The sequence below is a fragment of the Micrasema longulum genome, unplaced genomic scaffold (genome assembly GCF_059751315.1).
Source record: "Micrasema longulum isolate JH-2025_06_02 unplaced genomic scaffold, ASM5975131v1 h1tg000237l, whole genome shotgun sequence".
Taxonomy (NCBI): domain Eukaryota; kingdom Metazoa; phylum Arthropoda; class Insecta; order Trichoptera; family Brachycentridae; genus Micrasema; species Micrasema longulum.
The window spans coordinates 102,417-127,809 of record NW_028277442.1 but is presented as its reverse complement, the minus strand read 5'-3'; the positions used below and the strand labels follow the sequence as shown (position 1 = coordinate 127,809).

Below are 25,393 nucleotides of genomic sequence, written 5' to 3'. Positions count from 1 at the left end.
GCCAAGGATAATACCCGCACTCTCTCATGTAGAGATATCTCAGAAACTTCTTTTGGATTTTCTCTATCATAAGAGAGTACTTCAGTTCATGTGGCCCCCAAATCATCGAGCCACTCTCGAGTCTACTTCGCACCAAGGAGTTGTAAAGAGTTCTCAGTACGCGGGTATTTTCAAAAACCCTAGCAGTACGTAGAACAAATCCTAACATCTTGAAGATGGATTGGCATTGGTTATCATGAAATCTTGTATGTTAATCATGTTCTTGAATATATTGTAAACCATTATTTTATTGCCCTTGTTTGTCTTTGCCGCATAGTTTCATATTCTTTTTGTTCGATTTCTTGTACATATGTTTCTTCATATAACTGTTGTAATTGGCTTAGGCCGTATACATAATAAATAAAATAAAATAAAATTATGAGAAACATTATAAAGTTTCATACAATTGAAAATCAATTTGAATGTTTTATAAAAAATTCAAATATTTGTGAATGATTGTTAGGACATTAACTTTTGAGTCGAAAACGCAACGTTTTATCATGGAAAGGTTCACCTCTAAATGAACTCAAATTTATCATTATTCTGTATGTTCTAAGTGCGTAGTTATCATTATTTTGTATGTTCTAAGTGCGTAGTTATCATTATTTTAACTTTAAGACATATAATCTTCAAACGATTATCCGTTGGTATTTTTCAAAACACTTAAGGATTACCTAACACTAATCTTAATTCATTTCTGTTTGAATGTTCACAGATAACAACATGTCAGGTAATCATTCTATCCCATTGTGTGTATAATTTATAACCGTCGCGAAATTATCTGCAAATATTAGGGAAATATTACAACCATCTGCGCAAACAGACTGAATTGAATCAACCATTATTTAATTGAAGCGCAAATATAGTTATTTTAGAACGCACATTTTAAGAGACTCCAAATGACATTTCTGTAAAATAACTTACTGGCTAAATAACTACCTAACTCAAACTAACAGTAAAAACACTACCTCCACAAATCCGATAAACGATTTTTAATTTTTTCATTAAAACTACAATATATGCTTCTTCTTCACAGCTGGATAAAGGCCTCTTCCAAACGTTTCTACTACTTTCCATCACCCGCTTTTATCGTCCATGTTCTGCCGGCAATCGAGGCAATGTCGTCGTCCCATCTTTTTAGTGGCCTTCTAATGCCTCTTTTGTTCGCCCATGGTCTCCATTTTATTATTTAGGGGGTCCAACTGTCACTATTTTGTGTCGCCAAGTGTCCTGCCCACTGCCAATGAAATTTTTCTGCATGATCCATGATATCTACAACTCCGGTTTGACACCTACTTTCTTCATTTCTTATTCTGTCTCTTAGACATATACCGAGCATCGGTCTTTCATCTGTATTTTCTTCTAGTTTCTGGCTACTTTTCTGTGTCAGACATGGTTTCTATCTAAGATACTTAAAATTTTCATAAATTTCGATTATACTTTATTAGACAGTCGAAAATAACTCTTTTGACTTTATAACATATATATGACATCATAACCGGGGCCCAGATTCAATAGCCATACTCCAGGAGTGGATGAACATACATTTAACTAAAGCAATATTTGGATTAAGATGTCTCTAGTAACTCACGTCGTTGACGTCCGCATGGGACGCTGCCCTCGACAGCTTGGGATGGACTAGAGGAACGCGGGGGGCGTCCCCCCCTGTCCCAGCGCCGCCGCCCTCCTCCACCTCCAGCCGCAACTCGTAGGGACTGGCGTACGACAAGATGGCCACTGCGTCCTCATACACCATGTGCCGGAAGGATATAGTCACACTGTTGATCCGGTCACCTGAAATTGTATTATTTATTTAAATCTTCTTCACTTCGGGGCATTTATTGCTAAAAACAATATCTTGGTCTAAGGAAGAATCGGTGTACATTAAAAAAATATATATACAAATCGGGTTGTGGTCCTGTGGCTGGTGTCTCGGACTCACGGACCAAAGGTCCGTGGTTCGAATCCCACTGAACCCCAACTTGATTCCATTTTCTAATAGTGAGTTATTTACAACTCGTTGAAAATGGCCCTCAAAATTAAATATTTGGGTAAATCATAAGAACGCAAATATTTCTTTTTATTTAAAAAAATATATCAGGGATTTAAATAAGTTCTCGCTGTTTCCCGACAGATGTTGTAATCTTAAATTTTTTACATCTGGCAATACGACAGCCAACTTTATCAAAAAGCTACACCATTAGGCTTGAAATAACGGTATGTGTTATTCCTCCTAAGTGTAAATAAAATATTTTTTCATAGCGTTAAACATGTCGAATTTCATATCCAAAAAAGAGCATTTACGGGGAGTTTTATGCATTACTTTTCTCTTTTAATCTGCAGCTGAAGTACTTATAATTCTTGAGGAGACTTGCGGTGACCATGCTCTGTTGGAACATCACCGAACATCAGCATCATCATCATCACCTCTGCTCCACGCCATTGTTTAAAAACGTTATATCTCAAAATCTCATTTTTTGACAACGATGTATGTGATTTTCTTCAACTTTACATGAGAGCGCTCTTTAATAATCGTTAGTATTAGGTGTTCACGGATGTTCCATTGTGATTGCGAATACGATAAACAAACAAAAAGAAATAGTTGTCACGTCGCATTCAACGCTTATTAGCACGTTGATAGTTATTTGTGATCGAGCTACTGGGTGTTGTGGTGTATCATAACTTCTTTCCATATCCCCCCTTCCCACGTGCTCACAAGCCCCTGCTTAGAGGCTTAGCGGGATTTTCTATTAAAATTATATTTTTTATAATCGACTAGATGTTAACAATATTTTGAGTTTGTCCAAATTTTTGTGGACAAGGACTGGATTCAACTCCCTGGGGAGCTGTTTATATTAACATATTACAACAGAGATGAAGAACGGCGAAGAATGGCGGCCTCCGTGGTGTAGTGGTCAAGACGCTTGACCCACGCACGGAAGGTTCCGGGTTCGATTCCCGGTGAAAACACAAAAAATTAAAATGTGATTTTTCTCAAGCCTGGGTGCTCTGTGATGTAATTCACCACTGTAATTAGGCCTCCTGGCCTGTTGTGGTGCAAAAAAAAATAAAAATGTAAGAACATTTAAGAGAAGGTAATATAGAAGTCCAGGCATCTACAGGGCTTATGACCTGTCAATGGCTGGTTTTAGTGGCCACTTTACACACTGTGTAACAATCACCATTCTGCCTATATTTGAACATCTATATTCCTTCAATGAATCCTTTGATGAATCTCACCCGCATAAACAAAGGTTTCAGCTCTTTAACTTCACAAACATCAACAGATGAAAGAATTGAATGAATATAGATGTTCAAATATAGGCAGAATAATGAATGTTACACAGTGTGTAAAGTGGCCACTTAAACCAGCCATTGACAGGTCATAAGCCCTGTAGATGCCTGGACTTCTATATTACCTTCTCCTAAATGTTCTTCATCTCTGTTGTAATTTGTTAATACGACTAGATGTTATTAAGATATCTTTTTGAAGACTTACCTTGGTGTATCCTCCCGCTCTCGGCTGCCGGCCCTCCCCTGAGGACGCTGCTGACGTGGATGCCGTCCCTCATCCCCCCGCTGACCTCGAAGCCGAGACCCGTGAAGTCCCGAGACCAGAGGGGAACAGCCGATCGGCCGCGGACATTCTAGAACCAATTCAACCAATTTATTAGCCTGCTGGTAGCTGTGACCTGTGGCAGTGCATACGCGTGATGCGTCTATTTTGATTTTATTGTCTCTCAAAATTACATTTTAAAGGTGGGTTTTCTTTGATTCTTGTCTGATTTGCATATAACATTTTCACATGGAAACGATTTTTATTTTTATTTTTATTTTATTTTGGAAAGCCAACAGATTACAATGTTTATTAATTACAGTGTAGGTTAAATTATATATTAAGATCCAATTACAGGCCTTCTCGTAAGCTAAAAGATAAATATTACCAATAAGAAGTTAAGAATAGATATTAAATTTAGATATGTATGTACATTTTACAGTGCGGATAACATAATAATAAGTATACATACATATGCAGCGAGTATAACATTTGCGATAATTATTGAGCCTTATAGGAAGAACAACTTAATTGAAGAAAATAATAATTATAAAAATAAAAAAAAACTCAAAAACTAAAATAAAATAAAGTGTTTATAATAATTAACCAAATATCAAACTCACATACACATGTACATGTACATATCCATACACAATGTAACTGCACAGGTAGGTATTTCGGTTAAATAAGATATTGTATAAGAGAATATTAAAAAACATATTTAAAAAAAATTAGTGAAACATAAATTGATTTTCAATTACTTTTCTAAAATTGTTGCATGTTATATTATTAATATCAATATGGTTAAATTTTACCGTGTATTCTGGTTACATAAAACAGTATCACAAATATAAACAAACTTAGTGATTTATTTATTTATTAATATACTTATTTATTAATATATATTTATTAATATTTATTAATATATATTTGTTAATATAAAGGGCTAGAGATGAATATTTCCAAGACTAAATGTATGGTTATTCGGAAAAAGCCACAAACTTTCCCAATGACTTTAAAACTTGGAGCGCAGTTAATTGAGCAAGTTCATCAATATAAATACTAAGGATGCTGGCTGAATGATAAATGGGATCACTCGCAAGAGATCAAAGTCAGAATAGAGGTGGCGCGAGACTGCTTTTTCAGGATGCGTGACCTTCTTTGCAGTAGAGACTTTAATTTAGACCTCCGAATGCGCATTACTCGATGTTACGTCTTCTCGGTACTTTTTTACGGCGTCAAAACGTGTACACTCACCCAAAACACTTCAAAAAAGATCGAAGCCTTTGAAATGTGGTGCTACAGGAGGATATTAAAAATCTCCTGGGTGGATAGAGTCCGAAACGACGATGTTCTCCGACGGATGGAAAAAGATAAAGAGGTACTGAAGACCATAAAGAAAAGAAAACTTGAGTATTTTGGGCATGTGAAGAGGCGAAAAATATAAAATTTTACAAGTCATTCTACAGGGAAGGATTGAAGGGAGACGCAGTGCAGGTAGAAGGCGCATCTCTTGGCTTAAGAACTTGCGCGACTGGTTCCATTGCAGCACTCAGTCCTTGTTCAGGGCAGCTGCCAATAAAGTAAGAATCGCAATGATGATTTCCAACCTCCATCGGGGAGAGGAACTATAAGAAGAAGAAGATTAATATACACGGCACACAGTGCCTTTTACCTTAAAAAGATACATATTAAAAATAATATGAACACATATAATGTGAAAAACTTAAAAATTAAATTGAAAAGTATTATGTTACATAAATACTATATATAACATAGCAGTATTGTATAAAGAACATATTTAGATATAAAAAAAAATATTGTTATCAAAAACATTTTTCACTTTGTGGTATGACATTTTACACTTATTTGTTTATAAATTTGTATAAACCACTTTTTTTTTAATTACACTTCGACCGGTTTCGAGGTTACTACCTCATCGTCAGGAATTTAACTAACTTATAATTACACGCGTTGCTATTTATATAATAAAATATTGCATGAAAGAGTTAATCTTCTTCAGCCCATAGCCGTCCACTCCTGAACGTAGGCCTCCTCCATTATTCTCAATGCCAAATGGTCTTGGGCTATTTGCATCCATACATATAATATCTTAAGAAAATTTTGATTTTTCCCTTACTGTCCCAAAAACATCCGCGCTTTACGGTGCTGTGTAGTCATTAGACATGAAAAAATGAGAGATTTTAAATTGAAAAAATGTAATGCATATGCAATTGATTCAATTATTTATAGTTGAAGTCGAAAATTTTTTTTCAAAAATTATATTGATAAAAACATGAAAAAAGCCATTTTTAGCTCATGCTCGCAGCGCGGGCGAAAGAACCACCCTTGACGAAAGTCAAATAGCTACTAACTGGCGGCTGGAAGAAGTACTGGAAACTTTGCTGTTCATGCGTTGGACGTGTGGAATTGTCTCTCTTACTCCCGAACATACCCGTATTATCGAGAGTGAGACATAAAGAGTGTGTGAGACAATTATTCGTTTACTACGTACTCCGCAACATGCGACACATTGGTCTATTGTATCGGTGATTTATCTCCGATTTTTGATAAAATGCTTTTTCTGTTCTCAATAAGCATTAATTATTTAATAACAAAATATTTTAACCGATTTGTAAGTGTATAACGGAGGAATACCGAAAATGTTAACCCATACTTTGTTATATTTATGGAGATATCAAAGTTATAAGATGCATTGTGTGCTGGATGCACGTCACCGGGAAGGGAGAGTTTAAAAAGCCAAAGAATCTTGCATCGAAAAACTCCCGCAGAGGCGTGTAAAATATGTGTTTCCAAAGTTAAATTGTTCAACAAAGGGGTAGTCCTTCTAACAGGCATCTAAGAAAAGTGTGAAAAAACTCCCGAAAGTATTCTTTTACTCGACAAAGATATACCTCCTTATGCTCCCAGTGAAAAAGGAACCTTCACGGATGGTAGCCTGCTCGACGGCAAAGTGGGAGCGGCATTCGTTCCTTTTGAGGGTGATAAAGAATTACTACGCAGAACATTTGAATTAGACTATTTCTGCTCAGTTTGTCGGACTGAACTACTCGCAATACGAGAAGCTCTCGAATGGTGGTTAAAAAAAACCACCAGAGAGGTGGGTTGTTGCAAAAATATCATGAGATTGTCATTCGGGCGTTCAGGCTATAACTGATACTCGGTCGGTAAATCCATTCATTGTAGATATTCAGAGTAAAATTAAGCATATAAAAATCAGAGGGATGATTATTCAAATATGTTGGATAAGAGGACATGCTGGTATCGTAGGAAATGAGAGAGCGGATGAACGAGCAAGAGCCGCAACTTGTAAAAGAACAGCACCTTGCTCCTCAGAATTCCCCCTTAGCTTTGCCAAGCGCTGTATAAAACAAAATACGCAGCAGCGTTGGGAGGATCATTACCGCGCTTCTTCTACAGGTAAAATCACTTAACCCAACGCTGGCTGATGCAGCAAACTTCCGTCGTCATCACCGAAGTACTTTCGAAACGACCCTAATTTTTACTGGACACGGAGCTATGAGAACCTAAATAGGTTTAAATTAAGGAATGATGACTATTGTCCATGCGATGATATTTCTTCACAGAGTATCGAACATCTGTTATTTCAGTGCCCATTTTTTAGTTTACAACGCCATAATATTGAAAAAGAATGCAGGTAAGTCGGAATACCCTTAACAGATATTCACATTGTCGTTAGAAGTAGTTATCACGCGCCATTGTTCTTGGACTTTGCAACAATGGTGATTGGACTCATAAAGGTAATAAACCAAAATTAGTGATCAAATCCATTTCCAAGATAAACAATAACAATTTTTTCCGAGTACCTACCTTAGCCTTGTACATTAGGGTAGGCCGAATTTTTTTTTTCCGAATTTTGAAATGAAAGGGTTTAAAAAGTTGCCTTTTAGATTACTCAGAATGTAAAATATATAAAAAAAATATTCGATACTACTTTTGGCTCTCAACCAGAGCTTGAAGTTTTTGAAAAATACGATTTTTTGCGCTAAACCGGCTGTCATTTCGTATTTAACGAAGAAAATCAGTCCAATTAAATTTTGTAATGTGCATTAAACCTTATTAAATAAGCATCTAAGGGCGTGAGTTGCACTTTGTTTTGTAATAAATGGGTAGCGTTGTTTTAATGAGCCATTGTTTTTGTCAATATAAGCCAGGCGCTCAACGGAATTAGTTCCGCGGAGTGTAAACTTTTTGCATTTCGGTAGTTTTAAAACGTGTTCGAATTTGTAATGTGATTGGGTTATATCTTTACTAACAAAAAAAATATTTTTTTTACTAACAAAAAAAAATCAATATAGATAATTAACAAACTGTTCAGACAGTTATAAACTTCAAACCTCGGTTGAGGGCCAAAAGTAGTATGGAATATTTATTTAAATAATGTTTACGTTCAATGTGATCCAAAATGCAACCTTTTAGACCCCTTTCACTTTGATGTCTCAAAAATAAAAAACTTCATACATCATCAACTCACTCTATTGTATATGACACGTAAGGCTAATACGGGGGTCCAAATATATTTATGAAAAAAAAAACAGGTATCTATTAAATCACCGACGATGTGAGTTATCTGTTTGACTGGATCTGAAGCGCAAGACCGACGATCTTACCTTCGCTATCAAATTATCAAGATACACTACACACTTCTATTATACCTATAATTATCTACATTTGAAATCTAAAGATAGTCATGCAGTTACAATATTCGTAATGTTGACCGAGATATAGGTAGGTATGATTTGCGCAATACCTAAATCCTTGTCAACAGAAATCAAACTCATTAGTGCAGAGACGGATTGAATACAAAATAAACATGAGCTTCATAATTCCCTTATCCACACCCAGTGGTGCATAGGCCACTACATTGGCACTCAAATTAAAGCGGTGTGTAGAATTAGAACGAAGAGGTAAACCATGAACTGATAAGCGCTGAAATTTTGAACTGATAAGCGTTAGGATTATGAAGTATAGTAAACAGAAGTGAGAGGGAGTGATAGTCTCTCCGCTGTCTAATTTTGAGCCATTTCAGTTGCCTACGATAATAAAAAATGTAGTCATATTTTCTAAAACCAAAAATGTACCTTATGCATGTATTCTGAAGTGGTTCAAGTTTATCGAGTTGCTCACAGCTTAAATCAGTCATGGAAACATCAGCGTAATCTAGAATGGGCAGTAGTAATGCTTGTACGAGAGTGCATTTAGTATTAATGGGTAAGAATTTTTGCAACCTTCTAAATGAGTGTAGACTGAAAAATATTTTATTTATTTATTTATTTATTTATTTATTTATTGATTTACACGCCCAATGGGCTTTTACATATTTTAGAAATTACATTAAGTGCAGCAGTGAAACATAAGTATGTAAATTTGGTAAAAATAAAAGATAACATAAGAAAAGCTAAAAGATACAATAATAAGTAAAAATCAGGAAATGTACCAACATAGGTATATGGTACATAGAAAAATATTTAAAAAATTTACATATGAAAACATACACGCATACATATACATACATATAAGTTTATACATTATTAAAGAGAGACATGAGAAAAAGAAATAGTAAAAAAAGAAAAATATTAAGAAATTTTACATAAATTAATTTATAACCTTTTGAATACTTAACCTATATTTATATAAAGACAGACAAAATATATCAACTTCACCATACTCGTTACCTAGCCGGTGTAGTCTAGGTATTGGTGAATTGTAATAATAATTGTGACTGCCAGGAGATTCAAAGAATAACGTTAGCTGCCGAGTATTTCGAAGAGGTACTTTCAAGCTGATAACACTAGTTAATTCCGGGACGTCCAATACGCCATTCGCTATTTTATATAAATTTAATAAGTCATTTATAATTCTTCTTTTACATAGAGTTGACATATTTAGTGTACATAATAAATTATCATAATCAATATTTTCAGCGGGTATATTAAGTTTGTAATTGATGAATCTAAGGAATTTACGTTGTACTCTTTCTAACTTTAAAATATGAACATTGTAATAAGGTGACCAAATTGTTGAATTGAATTCTAAATTACTTCTAACCAAGGCAGTAAATAGCACTTTGAGGGTAGTGATGGAATTAAAATCCTTTACGGTTCGCTGCAAATATCCAAGACATTTCATTGCCTTATTAGTGATGGTATCAATGTGAGGAATAAATGTCAATTTTTCGTCAAAAACTATCCCCAAATCCTTTATTTGTGTAACTCTTCCCAGATTGATATTATTAATGTTGTAATCGAATATTATGGGTTTTTTACTTCTTGTAAATGATATTACACAACACTTGTCGACACTTAAATAAAGTTCATTTTTCTGGCACCAGTTGTACAGCCTTACCAAATTAGACTGAAGAACTCCACAATCGGTATCAGAGGTAACAGTTTTTGAAATTTTAAGATCGTCGGCAAAGAGAAGAATGTCTACTTTCTCAAATATCGACACAATGTCATTAACAAACAAAGAAAACAGTACTGGTCCCAGGTGGGAGCCTTGGGGTACCCCACTAGATGCCTCAAACTGATACGAGCTATAACCGAATACTTTTACTAAGATTTTCCTTGATGACAGGTAGCTTTTAAACCATTCCAAGATATTACCAGTAATTCCCAATGAACTAAGTTTGTGTATTAAAATTGTATGAGAAACCTTGTCGAACGCTTTACTAAAGTCAGTATAAATTGTATCAGTCTGATGACGTCTCTCCATTGATGTGATCAACCGATTCTGATGCAACATAAGGTTTGTAAGAGTTGATCTACCAGTTATGAAACCATGTTGTAACGGAGTGATAACTTTACTAATTTCATTGGTGAACTTAGTTAGCAAAACAGATTCCAGTAACTTTGGAATGGCTGACTGAATACAAATGGGTCGGTAATTGGAGACGTCAGTTTTTTCTCCTTTTTTATAAATGGGGGTTAAGTATGAGATCTTCCATTTCTTGGGAAAGTTTCCAGTTTTCAAGGACAAGTTAAAAATTTTTGTAAGTGGACCAGTTAAAGAGGGACAACATTGTATAAGAAGAAGTGTAGGGATATTGTCTGGCCCAGCGCTTTTTTTTGGATCTAAGGCACAAATCCCCTTTTTTACATCAGAATCAGTAAATACACAGTCGTTAAAATCAATTAAATCTGTATTATCAATACTGTGTAACCTAGAATTAGAAGTAGAACTATAAACACTGCTAAAGTAATCAGCAAATAAATTGGCAACTTCCTGTGGTGTGTCTGCCATTTTGCGTTTGTAATACACTGTGGACGGAATTCCAGATTCCCTACTGTTAAGAATCTTGGAAAATTTAAAAATATGTTGCGGCTTAGATGCAGCATCGACTTCAAATTTACTTACACAGTCTTGATAACAGGTTTTAGAAAGCTGCTTAGACAAAATTCTCAATTTCGAAAATTCTTCATAATCTTTAATGTCTCGAGACCTTTTAAAATTACTATGAGCAATCTTTTTATGTAGTATAACTTCAATAAGTTTTTTACTAAACCATTTAGGAAAATGACTTGCTATGAATTTAGTTTTAGGCACAGATGACTCAATGGCAGTATCAAGGATATGATAAAATTGTGCAATTATATCGTCTACATTTAAATTTTGATTTAAAAAGTTCCAATCACTGCTAAGGATAAATGAGTTAATGGCAGGAAAATCTGCTTTAAAAAAATTTAATCTAACATCAGAGGTTTTGTACTTTGCTAAAATAAGGGTTCCAAAATTAATGCATAAAGGTGGATGGTATCTATCAATTGGTAAAATATTTTCATTTGCATTCATATCACATTTTGCGGCTTAAGGGGGTTCTTTGGTTTGATGGGTTAAAAAAATCGTGTTTTCTTTTTGCATAAATTTACGTAGTGATTCTATTGTTAAATTAATTTTATTGAAGCTTTTAAATTTGTAATTTTTTTTTTTTTAATATTTGGTTTTCACGTGCTACGGATTTATTCAAATGATTTAGAGAACAAGTGGGTTTTAAGTTTTTTCCGAAACATCACTTCACTTTCACAGCCTCGCACCTCTGCTGGGAGAGCATTCCATGCCATAGGGCCTGCGACCACAAATGCGCATTCACTAAATTTAGTGCGCTGTTTGCGTAGAGGTATAATAACTTTTCCTCTTGCCGTAGACGTAGCTGATCTAAGCGTGAGACGCCTGTCAGCTAGTTCATCTGGAATGCATAGTTCCCTTAGATATTCCGGAGCAGAGTTGTGCAGTGACTTATACATAAGCCAACAGAGTCTGTATTCGACCCTCTGTGGAAAACGTAAAACGTAGTGTAGCTCCCGAAGTAATGGAGTATTATAAATGTTTGTAAAAGGCAGATTTTTCCTTTATGTTAATAAAATAAAATAAAAATAATCAAATTATATGTCTGACCAAAGAACCCGGATGAGCCAAATAAGGCAAGCAACTAGGTTAGCAAGGGTTGACAGTATAATATACTGTACGGGAGGAGAGCCCTGAGTGGGTGTGTCCCAACCAAAAAGTACCAAGAGATAGGTAAGCAGAAAGGTAAGATGACGACCCGGAATACTCTGGATCTAGAAATCCGCCTTACAAAGGCCAAAATTGGGAGGGGATGAGAAATTTAGGGGTCTCGCGGGGCATGAGGTATGCGCGGGTGGCTGGAGGGCATCGCATTTGAATGCGGTAGAATATGCTAACCCATACCATAAGTTAGAGGAGTCGTTATTTTATTTATTTATACTTTTACATTGTTTGTATTCTTTTTTTTTTATACAGAATAATGTTCCCTCACTGGGGTGTCCTGTGCCGAGGGAAACATTTTACAAAATGTGAAACATGCCTAAGATTAGCTAATTAACAAAGTTAAGAAAAAAAAACGTAATTAAACCAATTAACCTAATTGTAATTAACATAATAAACAATAAAAAACAAAATATTCATAAAAAACATAACCAATTTAAATAGACTAATTAATAAAATTCATAAACAGTGCATACATTTTACATATATGGCTTGATCCACTCATCGATCCGTGCGCAACCCACCTCCACTATCCATTTCTTAACAACAATTTTTTATTTTGAGAACTTACTAATTGTCCTTATGGATAATGTAAGTAGATTGTACACTTTAACCGAGTAGTAGACCAATCCTCTTTGACCGAAGGTAGTATTTATTTTTTTATTTTTTTGCAGCATTACGTAACTATCTCGTAAGAAAAGGATAACAATATGCGAAATAAAATGTATAGGGAAAAAGCGCGTGCTATAAGGCTTTTTTTAATGTTTAGTAGACATTTTATTTTATTTTATTAAAATCTCTGAATTCGCTACTGCTGCGCAGGTACCGCATATTTAGCCATTTATAGAGTAAATAATGACACACGGCTGTGTTTTTTTTCACGAAAATTCCTCACGGAATATTAAGTCAATAGTGACTTAGTTCTTGTTTACACAGACGAAGACGGACAATCTTAAATCTAAATGCCTGAATTCACGTTATTTCTTAATTAATTGACATTACAAACTTAATTATTATTAGTTAATTATTATTTCATCAGATGGAAGAAGTGTAAACAATGTTGAAAGGAGAGAAAACGCGGGCAACAAAATGAACGGCGAACTAAGCACAGTAATTGCTAATACAAATACGTCAATCGAAGCTAGGAAGGCAATGCACAACGGAGTTTTAGTTTCAACACTTGTGTGTGGAAGTGAAACTGGCAGAGAAAGTATAAAATATATGCGATCTCTTATCAATGTTTGATAGGGTTACAAATGATGAAATCAGACGAGAGTGCAAATTTGAGAAAGATAATTAACAAATTACAACAGGGATGGAGAATACCTTAAATAAGGGAATATGGAAGTCTAAGCATTTACAGGGCCTGTGACCTGTCATTGGCTGGTTTAAGTGGCCACTTTACACACCGTGTAACATTCACCATTCTGCCTATGTTTGAACATCCACATTTCTTCAATTCTTCCATTTGTTGATTTTAGAGAAGTTAAAGAGCTGAAACCTTTATTGATGCGAAGAGATTCTTCTATAAACATTATTCTCTACCTTCCGTTACAAATACAAGAGTTACTAGATACTCCACCCTGATGCTGCAAAACAATAAATACAACCTTCGGCCAAAGAGGATTGGCCTACTACTCGGTTAAAGTGTACAATCTACTTCCATTATCCATAAGGACAATTAGTAAGATCTCACAATATAAAATTGCTGTTAAGAAATGGATAGTGGAGGTGGGTTGCGCACGGATCGATGAGTGGATCAAGCCAAATATGTAAAATGTATGCACTGTTTATGAATTTTATTAATTAGTCTATTTAAATTGGTTATGTTTTTTATGAATATTTTGTTTTTTATTGTTTATTATGTTAATTAAAATTAGGTTAATTGGTTTAATTACGTTTTTTTTGTTAACTTTGTTAATTAGCTAATCTTAGGCATGTTTCACATTTTGTAAAATGTTTCCCTCGGCACGGGACACCCCAGTGAGGGAACATTATTCTGTATAAAAAAAGAATACATACAATGTAAAAGTATAAATAAATAAATTAACAAAATGTTCAGACAGTTTCAAACACTACGTATTTATGTTAATAATTAATTTATGTACATCTATATTAGTTATATTTCAAAACGCACAATGAAAGAAAAAAAACATAACATAAGCTATACACTTGTGGATCAGTTGATTTAATATTGGTTTGGGCGAATGAGACAATCCATTTTACTTCTACCTAGCTCCACTATCCATTTTTTTATAGCCTTTTTAAACATTTTCTCGTTACTAATTGTTTTAATAGATAGTGGAAGTAGGTTGTAGATTTTAATTGAATGATAGTCGAAATCCCTTTGTCCGAAAGTGGAATTAGTTTGTATTTAATTATTATTATTATTTTTTTTTTAATTATTCTATTTTGTAGTTTTATACTCAGATAAAGATAGCCAAGAAACAAAATTTACTCCTGAAATATTATAAACTCAGGGCCTTACTTATACATCGGGTATAAAGTTAAGCTTGAGAATAGTGGTAGAATAATGATGGTATAGCAAAAGGTATTACTTATAAACCTCGCATAGAGTTAAACTCGGTTTAAATCTGGGATAGCGACCATAGAAACGTATACCTGCACATTATGTGGTATAACGCAGGAATAAGCACGCGATCTGTCAAAAGTCATCATTTTCAGTAATCAAAATGAATAGTTAAGCATTACAATATTTGAGTTTGTCCAAATATTCATAGACAAAAGACTGGATTTCACCCCCTCGGAAGTCATTAAGATTAACAAATTACAACAGGAATAGAGAATACCTTACATAAGGGAATATGGAAGTCAAGTCATTTACAGGGCTTATGACCTGTCATTGGCTGGTTTAAGTGGCCATATTTGAGGTATTCTCTATCCCTGTCGTAATTTGTTAATCTTAATGACCCCCGAGGGGTTGAAATTCAGTCTTTTGTCTATGAACATTTGGACAAACTCAAATATTGTAATGAAACCAACAGGTCCAAGAAGAAGTTTAAAAATTGAAAAATTGTTTTCAGGCGTTGCCTAGTATGTGAAATAATTCAGTCAGATGAATCTTTTCACAACAATAAAGGTTTCAGCTCATTAACTTCACTAAAATCAACAGATGGAAGAATTGAAGAAATATGGATGTTCAAACATAGGCGAAATGGTGAATGTTACACAGTGTGTAAAGTGGCCACTTAAACCAGCCAACGACAGGTCATAAGCCCTGTAAATGCCTTGACTTCCATATTCCCTTATTTAAAGTATTCTCTATCCGTTGTAATTTGTTAATCTTAATGACCCCCGAGGAGGTGAAATCCAGTCTTTTGTCTATGACCATTTGGTCAAACTCAAATATTGTAATGAAACCAACTGGTCCAAGAAGAAGTTTAAAAATTGAAAAATTGTTTTCAGGCGTTGCCTAGTATGTGAAATAATTCAGTCAGATGAATCTCTTCACAACAATAAAGGTTTCAGCTCATTAACTTCACTAAAATCAACAGATGGAAGAATTTAAGAAATATGTATGTTAAAACATAGGCAAAATGGTGAATAGTTAATCAGTTTTTTTTTTCAATTTTAAACAATTTCGAAGTCCTGCGACCTTCTCAATGCGATTCGAGTGATTTTTAATTATTTGTTTAAATAATATCTAAAATGTTACATGTTTGCATATATTTTAATTAATTGTGATAAAAAAGAAACACGAATAAACTATGGAATCCGTTTTTAACTTCTCTTCTTCCTAATTTTGTTTTTTTTTTCTAACGGTTTTCTCCAAGTTTGTTCTCGATTACACTGACACACTGACAGTAGTCTCGATTTGTCTATGAAGTTTGTTTGTGTTGTTATAAAAGTTACTGCGCACGCGCACATATCAGTGTTGACTGTTTAAAAAAATGAAGCATGAAATAATAGGTAATAAATATTTTTATAAGTACGCTTTTTTTATATCGGTTATAAGCCGGGTATTTATTTTAAAGAAACAAATAGTCGACAATGATATAATAACATTTAAAAAAAATACAGTTTAAAGACAGACCAGCGAAGTTTCTAAATAAAAATCATACATTTTATTAAATTGTGTTACAACAAAAGGATGTGTTTATGTGTATTTGTATGAGAGTAAGTGTAGATGTGTGTTTTATACGCGTAATTATAATTAATTTTTCAATTACATAGACATATTTAACTGCAGTAAACTCACTTTTAAAACCAAAATTAAAAAACTATCATATGAAAAAATTATGTTTCCTTATAAAAAAAATAATATTTATACATTATAAATTTAAGTTGTTTCTATTCACTCATATCAAACACACACTTACCCTGTCCCTAAACCTACCCTCACACCCATATACAACCACACACATATCCACATACCTACCAAAACCACACTCCACTTTTTTACACACGCATCCTCACACAAAAAAATAACTCGCACACATGCACTTCTATGAATTATATCTAACTGAACTGGATTTTTATAATTGCATTTATGTGGAAAACTGATTTGGCTTTATTTAATGTTTTTTTTTATAATGTTGTGTATATTTTTTTGTATTGCTGTTGTTTTTCTGAATAAACAAAAAAAAAGTGTATTAGTGTGGGAGTAAGTGTTCAGGAGTGTGCATCATTAAATAGTAAGTGGGATCGTATCGCAGCCAGAAATAATAAGTCTTAATTTATTTTCAAATAAATTAAGGGGTATGAAAAATATATCAATAGATGAAAAAAAACATTATAGTTAGAGCAAGAACGATAGAGGAAAGAGTGTTGTGCATAGTTAGTGCTACAGACTGGCAGATGAAATAAATACTTATTTCTTGTCACGCGAAAAGGGACATTAAGATTAATTTTGGAGAGTAGGTTAAAAGAGTCTACTTTATTATTTGATAATTTATGTAAATAGCATAATTCAGATACAGTGCGTCTATTTTCAAGGGTAAAAATCCATTTTGTTTGGCAGATTGGCTGTAAGTACAAAGAGTTTAATTGTTTTTATAATCTAGGTATTTAAACATTTTCAATCCTTTCTATGTTTGTTATGTATTGCGGGCTCCACACGACGGATGCAAACTCCAAATTACTGCGTTCTAAAGTGTGGTATAAAGTTTTTTATGTATTTGCTTTATTAAAAGGTTTGGCAATTCTTAAAATGAAGCCCAGCATTTGGTAAGCTTTTTCAACAATGGAATTTATATGAGACCCGAACAGCAATCTATTATCAAGAATAACTCCTAAGTCTCTAATCTCGCTACATCGTGATATGGAATTATCTTTGACCGTATAATTGTGCGTAAAAATTTTTGTACTTTTAGTAAATGTCATTGAATAACATTTTGAGGTATTAATGTACAATTGATTTTTATTACAGTAATCAAATAGACGATCAAGATCTTCTTGGATATTTACACAGTGAGATATATCATTGACAGTGGCAAAGATCTTGGCATCGTCGGCAAAAAGTAGAAATTGAGAAAATTCAAAGCACTGATTTATATCATTAACTACTACCATCACGCCATTTCCCCGTAGGGGTAGGCAGAGAGAATGGACCGCCACACACGTCTATCCTGGCATACAATCCTAGCCTCTTCCACATTCATACATCTTGTCATACATGCCCTTCGGTTCTGTCTGCTTTTGACATGACCAGACTTAAGATTTTGGTTTATCTGATCATGCCACGTCTTCCTTGGTCGTCCTCGTCTAACGTTGCCGTTCATTTTTGCCATATATACTTGTTTTACCATTCTCTCGTCGTCCATTCGTTCTACGTGACCAAACCATCTCAGAGACCCTTTCTTAATCTTATCAATTATGCTTGTCTCAGATTTACACTCTCGCCTGATTTCATCATTCGTAACCCTGTCATACATTGATTTCCCACACATTCGTCTAAGAGATCGCATTTCAACCGCGTTCACTCGGCTTTCATCCTTCCTCTGCCAGTTCCATGTTTCGCTTCCATACATAAGTGTTGGGACTAAAACTCCGTTGTGCACTGCCAGTTTAGCTTCGATTGACATATTTATATTAGAAATTACTGTGCTTAGTGCTCCGTTCATTTTGTTGCCCGCATTCACTCTTCTTTCAACATCTTTTTCTACTCTTCCATCTCTTGAAAACATGCTTCCCAGATACACAAATTCTTCTACTTGCTCGAGACATTCGTTGTTTACATTTATTATACAGTCAGTAACCTCACTATCCCTTTCAAATACCATCACTTTTGACTTACTTTCGTTCATCGCTAATTCGCTCTCCAGGCATACATCATACATTCTAGAAACATTATATATCATTAATATAAAGAGAAAATAAAATGGGACCTAAATGGGCACCCTGCGGAACACCAGAGCTGCAGTATTTGAAACTAGATAAGACACCGTTTATAGCTACTGCCTGGGATCTTTATTTCTTAATATAAACCTGGTATAAGGAAATCTAATAAGTAAGGTCCACAGTCAACGTCAATCATACGGGGGATGCTAGGCTATCAGTCATTCTGGAAGAGGAGGAACGTTCATTTGGGTGTTCACTTTTTCCAGGTGATCGGTGGTCGCATACATAACTCAGAAATTCTGATGGATGTAGGTCTGTTCGTACCTGATAACTATCTTCGACAAAGACAGCGTCGATTGTTTTACCTACCACGATGCAGAACCAATCTGCCAATGGTTATGCCGGCTGGTAGAGCAATCTTGCTTGTAATCGCATCGCCTCGGATGTCGACATATTTCACGACAGAGGGCCTTCCCTTTGGAAAGCACTTTCTAACTTTTGATTTGTCTTTTTACATTTTGTTATATTAATTTAATAACATAACTATGTACTATAATTTGTGACCAATTATTGTATTATAATGAATTGGGTTTTCTTTCTGTAATGTTCTAAATTTTCTGAATAAAATAAAATAAATGAAATGAATGAATAAATAAATGAATACTACAACACCCGGAAACTCCCATATCTCTATATATATAATTCCTCTGTACGTGTGATGTCACCGTACTCCTCCTAAACGGCTTAACCGATTTACGTGCGGTTTTCAGAGAAATATAGCTCTTTGCGCTGTGCGTGTTCGTAGAGATCTTATTTATTTATTTGACACTTTATATACATATACAATATATATACATATATTATCTTATTTTATTATCTTATCTTATCTTATTTTATTTTATTATATTTTATCTCTAATTCTTAATATTTTAAATATATTTATATTTTCGACACTTGACACTTGTGCAATATTTACACACATGTCCACCCTCATTTCAATATAACACCCACTCACCCACCCTCTCACTTACTTACACTCACACAAACACACTAGTATGTATTGTACGTGTATTTAATGTTTTTCTGTGGATATCTGTCATTGGTTTTATTCTCTGTATATTTTATTTGTTGTATTTTTGTTACATGTATTACTGTTGATATCCCCAATAAATAAAATAAAAAATAAAAATAAGGGCGGGCATATTGCCTTAAGGCAATTTTTTCCTACCTACCCAAACCGTTCAATTTGAGAAATTTATAAATACATGGACACATTGAATCTTACAATTTTATACAAAAATGAAAAGCAAAGATTAACAAAAATTAAAATATATAAAAAAATTAACACTATACTATGAAGAGAGGAGAGGGAGATCTTCAATCGAATATATAAAAAAAAGTTAGGAGCATAAATGTTTTATTCATTGATCTACAGGGGTTGCATTCGAGGAGAATGCATTTGCCAAAAAAAAGTGGAAAGATGTTGTTTTTTGTGTATAAAAAAAGTTAGTTTTTGAATTTTTACAAAAAGCATTTGTTTTTTGAGGATCTCAATCAGATTTTTTCCTTAAATTCCTAATTATTTCCACCCATTTATTTCTTTTTATTAGATTCTTGGTAACACTAAAAGAATATTAAATACAATACGTTTTCAAAGATCGTATTCCTACATAAGAACACCACTTTGTTGGTGAGACGACCGGAGTTTGACGTTTGCAAAAAGAATGCCATATTTGAAAAAATATTTATATTATGTTTTGGAATTCAACCATAAACAAGTACCTACTTAAATTCAATATTTTTTTAATATCAACAATTTTTAGTTTTGGAATTTTATCACAAACAAGTACCTAGATGAAAAGTATTTTTCCAAGATGATAGCAGGCAAGCCAACGTTCGGGCAGGACAACGTCTGTCGGGTCCAATAGTTAAATAATATATTTCAAAGAAAAACGATACGCAAAATTTATCGCAGTTCGACGATCGACAAATATGCCGAGTATGGCTGCAGGCACCTTTGTTTTAGTGAGAATTTGTGTTAATCAATAAATAAATTTCTAAGTAGGTAGGTAATCATAAAACTGGTATAAAACTTGAGATGACGAACTTTCTTTAACTCATTCAGAAGCTGCAGTAAAGCGAAGTAAAGAATACAAACAAGTTGTAATTTTCTAGGTCAGAAGTAAGCTATTGACACCTTAATAGGTTATGAGTGACGTATGGATAAAGTCTACTGTTCGAGTTAATTATTGGGGACGCGACCAGCGATTGGGTATTGATTATTTCATTAGAAAATGCTATGTAGCATTTTAACTTTGAGGAATATAAAAGAAATGAAAAATGAATAGTTTATGTATGCCAAATATAAAATTTGCCAGTTGATGCCGCCCGTCAATTAATAAATGCGTTTGTAGTGTCAAGAGTAAATTATTGTAATGGTATCTACGCAGGTCTACCAATGAATAAAATGACTCGCCTACAGTCTGTATTGAATGCCACAGCGAGACTTATTTTTGGAATCTCTAAGTTCAGTCATATCACTCCACTACTTCGGGAATTGCACTGGCTACGTTTTCCGCAGAGGGTGGAATACAAACTCTGTTGGCTTATGTACAAGTCACTGCACAACTCTGCTCCAGAATATCTAAGGGAACTCTGCATTCCAGATGAACTAGCTGACAGACGTCTTACGCTTAGATCAGCTACATCTACGTCGAAAGGAAAAGTTATCATACCTCTACGCAAACAGCGCAATAAATTTTGCGAACGTGCATTTGCGGTCGCAGCCCCTACGGCATGGAATGCTCTCCCAGCAGAAGTCCGAAACTGTGAGAGTGAAGTGATGGTTCGGAAGAAACTTAAAACCCACTTGTTCTCTATATCATTTGAATAAATTATTAGCATGTGGTGACAAAGTATGTATGTATGAGTCTGATATACCGTCAACCGCGTGGCGCCCCCCCCTCGCTTCTCCCCTGCAGAAGTAAGCAACCATTTGTTTTTTTTAATATTTTCTTTTAAAAAAATTTCTTCTTTCTAAATATTTTTTGATATGCTAATATGTCTTCTTGCCCATACTGACCATCGTGGTTTCGGATGTAACAGGGTTTGAAGAACACCCTGTATAGTAAGCAAATAAAAGTATGGAAGGAAAGCAGATTATACAGGGTGTTCTTTAAACCCTGTCACATCCAAAACCACGATGATCGGTATGGGCAAGAAGACATATTAGCATATTTAAAACAATATTTAGAACAAAGGAAAATTTTAAAAAATAAAGTATTTAAAAAAACCAAATGGTTGCTTGCTTCTGCAGGGGAAAAGTGAGGGGAGCGCGGCGCAGTATCAGACTCTTCCCTTCCCCCTTCTCGTTTCACCCTGCAGATATAAGCAACATATTTTTTTTTTTTAAATTTAATTCGTTCTAAAAAATATTTTGATGTGCCAATATATCTTCTTGCTCATACTGATCATCGTGGTTTCGGATGTGACAGGGTTTAAAGAACACCCTGTATACATCGCACCCTCTCAAAAATGTTTTCCCTCTCTGTTGCATCCAATTTGGATCTAAATAACTCCCTAGGGAGGAAATCCAGCCAGTCTGCAAACATCTGGACATACTCAAAACATTGCTGAGGTTTCGATTTCGTCATCGTTCGTTGCAACGATTATATTTTTATGTTTGGTATTGAACAAATTATAGTCTGGGGGGTGTGACCACAGGTGTGCTTTGACAATACCTGATTAACATTTCAATTGGATCTTGGCTCTAATTTCTGCATTTCATATGTACATACATAATAACTACAGAGAGCAATTTCGTAGATGTCATTCAACGACGCAGCCCTTTAAAACCTACATACATTCGATACAAGATCTGGATTTTTTCGGTTTAAGTCTACAGCGATTTAAACGAATACAAAATAATTTGGTAATGTATCCAAAATAAAACAAGCTTATTGGATTGTAATTCTACTTTATTTTTTATAAAATATACAAAGGGTATATTGTGACGCGTTTCGTCTTGTTAGGACATTTTCAAACAAACTAACTTAAATATTTACAAAGTTTCCTTATGTACTAAAAATAATTGCTATTTTATGTTTGTGGATTTCTATACAAGCCAAAATAAGTAGAGTAATTAAATTTCAATTAGGGTATACTGAGTCTGAAAAATCCCAATTTGCAAAACACCTAATAAATAACAAACATAATTTAACAAACAAAAACAAACCTGAACCAGTACACATAGAAAATAAAGGCTATAGACTCAATCTGTTAGAACAGCTAGAAATAATAAAAAATTACAATAACCCTACCCTGCTAATATACTTATAAATGAACAGTTAAACCTAGTTAATTCACCTTTACTTAATATTTTCAAAAATAAAAACTAAATTATTTATAATTGTAATCTTGTAATTGTAAATTTGTTATTCCATATTATGTACGAGTATAACATATTTTTATTTTACTATATACCTACTAAATATATAAAAACTTGTAATGTTCCCAATAAATTAAATTAAAATAAAATAATATTATAAAATCTTAATGTATTTTACCTTAGTTGACATTAAACATGAATGAAACCTGTGTAAAACACCAATGTAGAATTTCAACAATAATTTTCAAAATAAACCTGTATAAATGAAATCAATATTTTTATAATTATTACATTAATTTTAAAGTCATACCCTTACAAATGTTTCTAAATAATGGAAGGTTTTTCCCCAATATAACCAAAATATTCCTCTAATATACTCAGTATACCCTAATTGAATTTTAATTACTCTACTTATTTTGGCTTGTATAGAAATCCACAAACATAAAATAGCAATTATTTTTAGTATACAAGGAAACTTTGTAAATATTTAAGTTAGTTTGTTTGAAAATGTCCTAACAAGACGAAACGCGTCACAATATACCCTTTGTATATTTTATAAAAAATAAAGTAGAATTACAATCCAATAAACTTGTTTTATTTTGGATACATTACCAAATTAAATATGAAATTCTACCAATTATCTGCATACACAATAAATAATGAATACAAAATAGTCCAGGGCCCCGATTACAGTGGGAAGTTAACAGAGTTATCTCCGACTGTCTATAAAGAAAGACCGATATTTATGTACGAAATGAGTATATTCGAATGAACATTTAAAGTATCTTCGTCGGTAACCTTTAATTGAACATGTTGAGAAAAAAAAAGTAAAATATCATATTTTCTATACAGAAAACTTAATTTTACTTTGTAGATAAAATTGAAGATAAATTTTAAATTCCCATCAGAATATGTACCCAGAGCCGTGATTATGAACGGCTATCTTCATCGGTATATGCTGAGACGGTATAAACTAATATAGATATTTATGTACGAAAATGTGTATATTTGTATGAAAATTCTTCTTATGAAAATTAAATTTTTAAATGTACCTACATTTAAGATAATATTTAGTTTTATATAAATTATCCTTACACTGTATAATATTCACCAGTCTGAAGATGCCCATTAGAGGGTGAAAGCGCTAATTGGTCATTTGACCAAGTGGAAATGTACCAAGTATTTTTAAATTAATAATTTACATGTAAATATAAGTTATTATTTCGTGATAATATTAGTTTAAAAAATATATTCTCTGGGTTTATTTAAGAAAATAAATTGCGGTTAATATCAATACAAATACAGAGAGATAATTATCATTTAATATGTTAAAATAAAATAAAATCACTTTGTTTTTATGTACCAATTATATTTTTTATAATTTGACAACCAACTAGTTTCGGCAATACTATGCCTTCTTCTTTGAAGATGGCATCGAAATTCTACATACAAACAAAAAAGGATATGCACTTGATTATTTTGAAATATTGGAGATTAGAAAGGCTGTAAATAAAAATTTAAATATTATTAATAATCAAATAAATCTTAGTATTAGTCCCATTTTCAATATGTTCCCTCTCCCTAAATCCACACTCAAACCCACTCTCTTCTCTACCCCCGTAGCCACGCCCACTCTACCGTCACTGTGAAAAATTTATGTGTGTTATGTTAGTTTGTAATTAACCCTGAAGAAGGCATAGTATTGCCGAAACTAGTTGGTTGTCAAATTATAAAAAATATAATTGGTACATAAAAACAAAGTGATTTTATTTTATTTTAATATATTGAATAATAATTTTCCACAAAGTAAGTGCTTCAAACATCAAAAATAGATAATTATTATTCCGATCGAATATTAAACAGACGAAAACGACCCTCATTTAGCGATACCACAATAATAAAAAAGCTCAAATTCCTGTGCGTGAGACAGTGTATGACGAGTACGTGTATGACGACAGACGCAATCAATCAATTTTAGATTATAAATATCATAGATTGTCGACCATTATTATTGATTATCAATTTGTTTGATGACGTAATCATTGTTGGATTTATCTCACCTCAACAAAAGTGTCATCTTTGAAGGCGGGTCTCGCTGGGGGCAAGGCAGCCCCCGCGTTTGTCTTGTTCCCCGTGAGATTCGGGGGCGCCTGAGACCGCAGCCACGCGCCCTCGCCTATCTTGAACCCGGGATTGTCGAACGCGAACTCATCTTTCACATTCTCCGGATCGTTCGCCAACACGAGGTGTTTGTCTGAAAAAAAAAATCATTATTGTTAAGATTAATTGTGGTTGGTTGTTTAATCTATACATGGACAACTGTATGAAAGAGATAGAATGTATGGGTATTGGAGCAAAAATGGATAGTTTTTCAGAAAGCTGCTTGTATGCTGATGATGCAGTTCTGTTAGCAAGCAGCAAGGATGATTTGCAACAAATAGTCTCGAAAATGTATGATGTATGCCTGGAGAGCGAATTGGCGATGAACGAAAGTAAGTCAATAGTGATGGTATTTGAAAGGGGAAGTGACGTTACTGACTGCATAATAAATGTAAACAACGAAT

The 25,393-nt window shown here is 33.7% G+C and overlaps 1 protein-coding gene across 1 annotated transcript in view; it reads right to left on the bottom strand.

The window, feature by feature from the left end:
- Window positions 1-25,083, bottom strand: part of LOC148283434 (uncharacterized) — a gene marked incomplete at its 5' end in the record, with an annotated part of 31,793 nt that extends 6,710 nt beyond the window's left edge. Inside the window, 3 exons of the mRNA XM_088243818.1 lie at window positions 1,631-1,833; window positions 3,539-3,686; window positions 24,890-25,083. Coding sequence (XP_088099944.1) covers window positions 1,631-1,833; window positions 3,539-3,686; window positions 24,890-25,083 — 545 coding nt within the window. The remainder of the gene's footprint in view (window positions 1-1,630; window positions 1,834-3,538; window positions 3,687-24,889) is intronic.
- Between the last annotated feature and the right edge of the window lie 310 nt (window positions 25,084-25,393).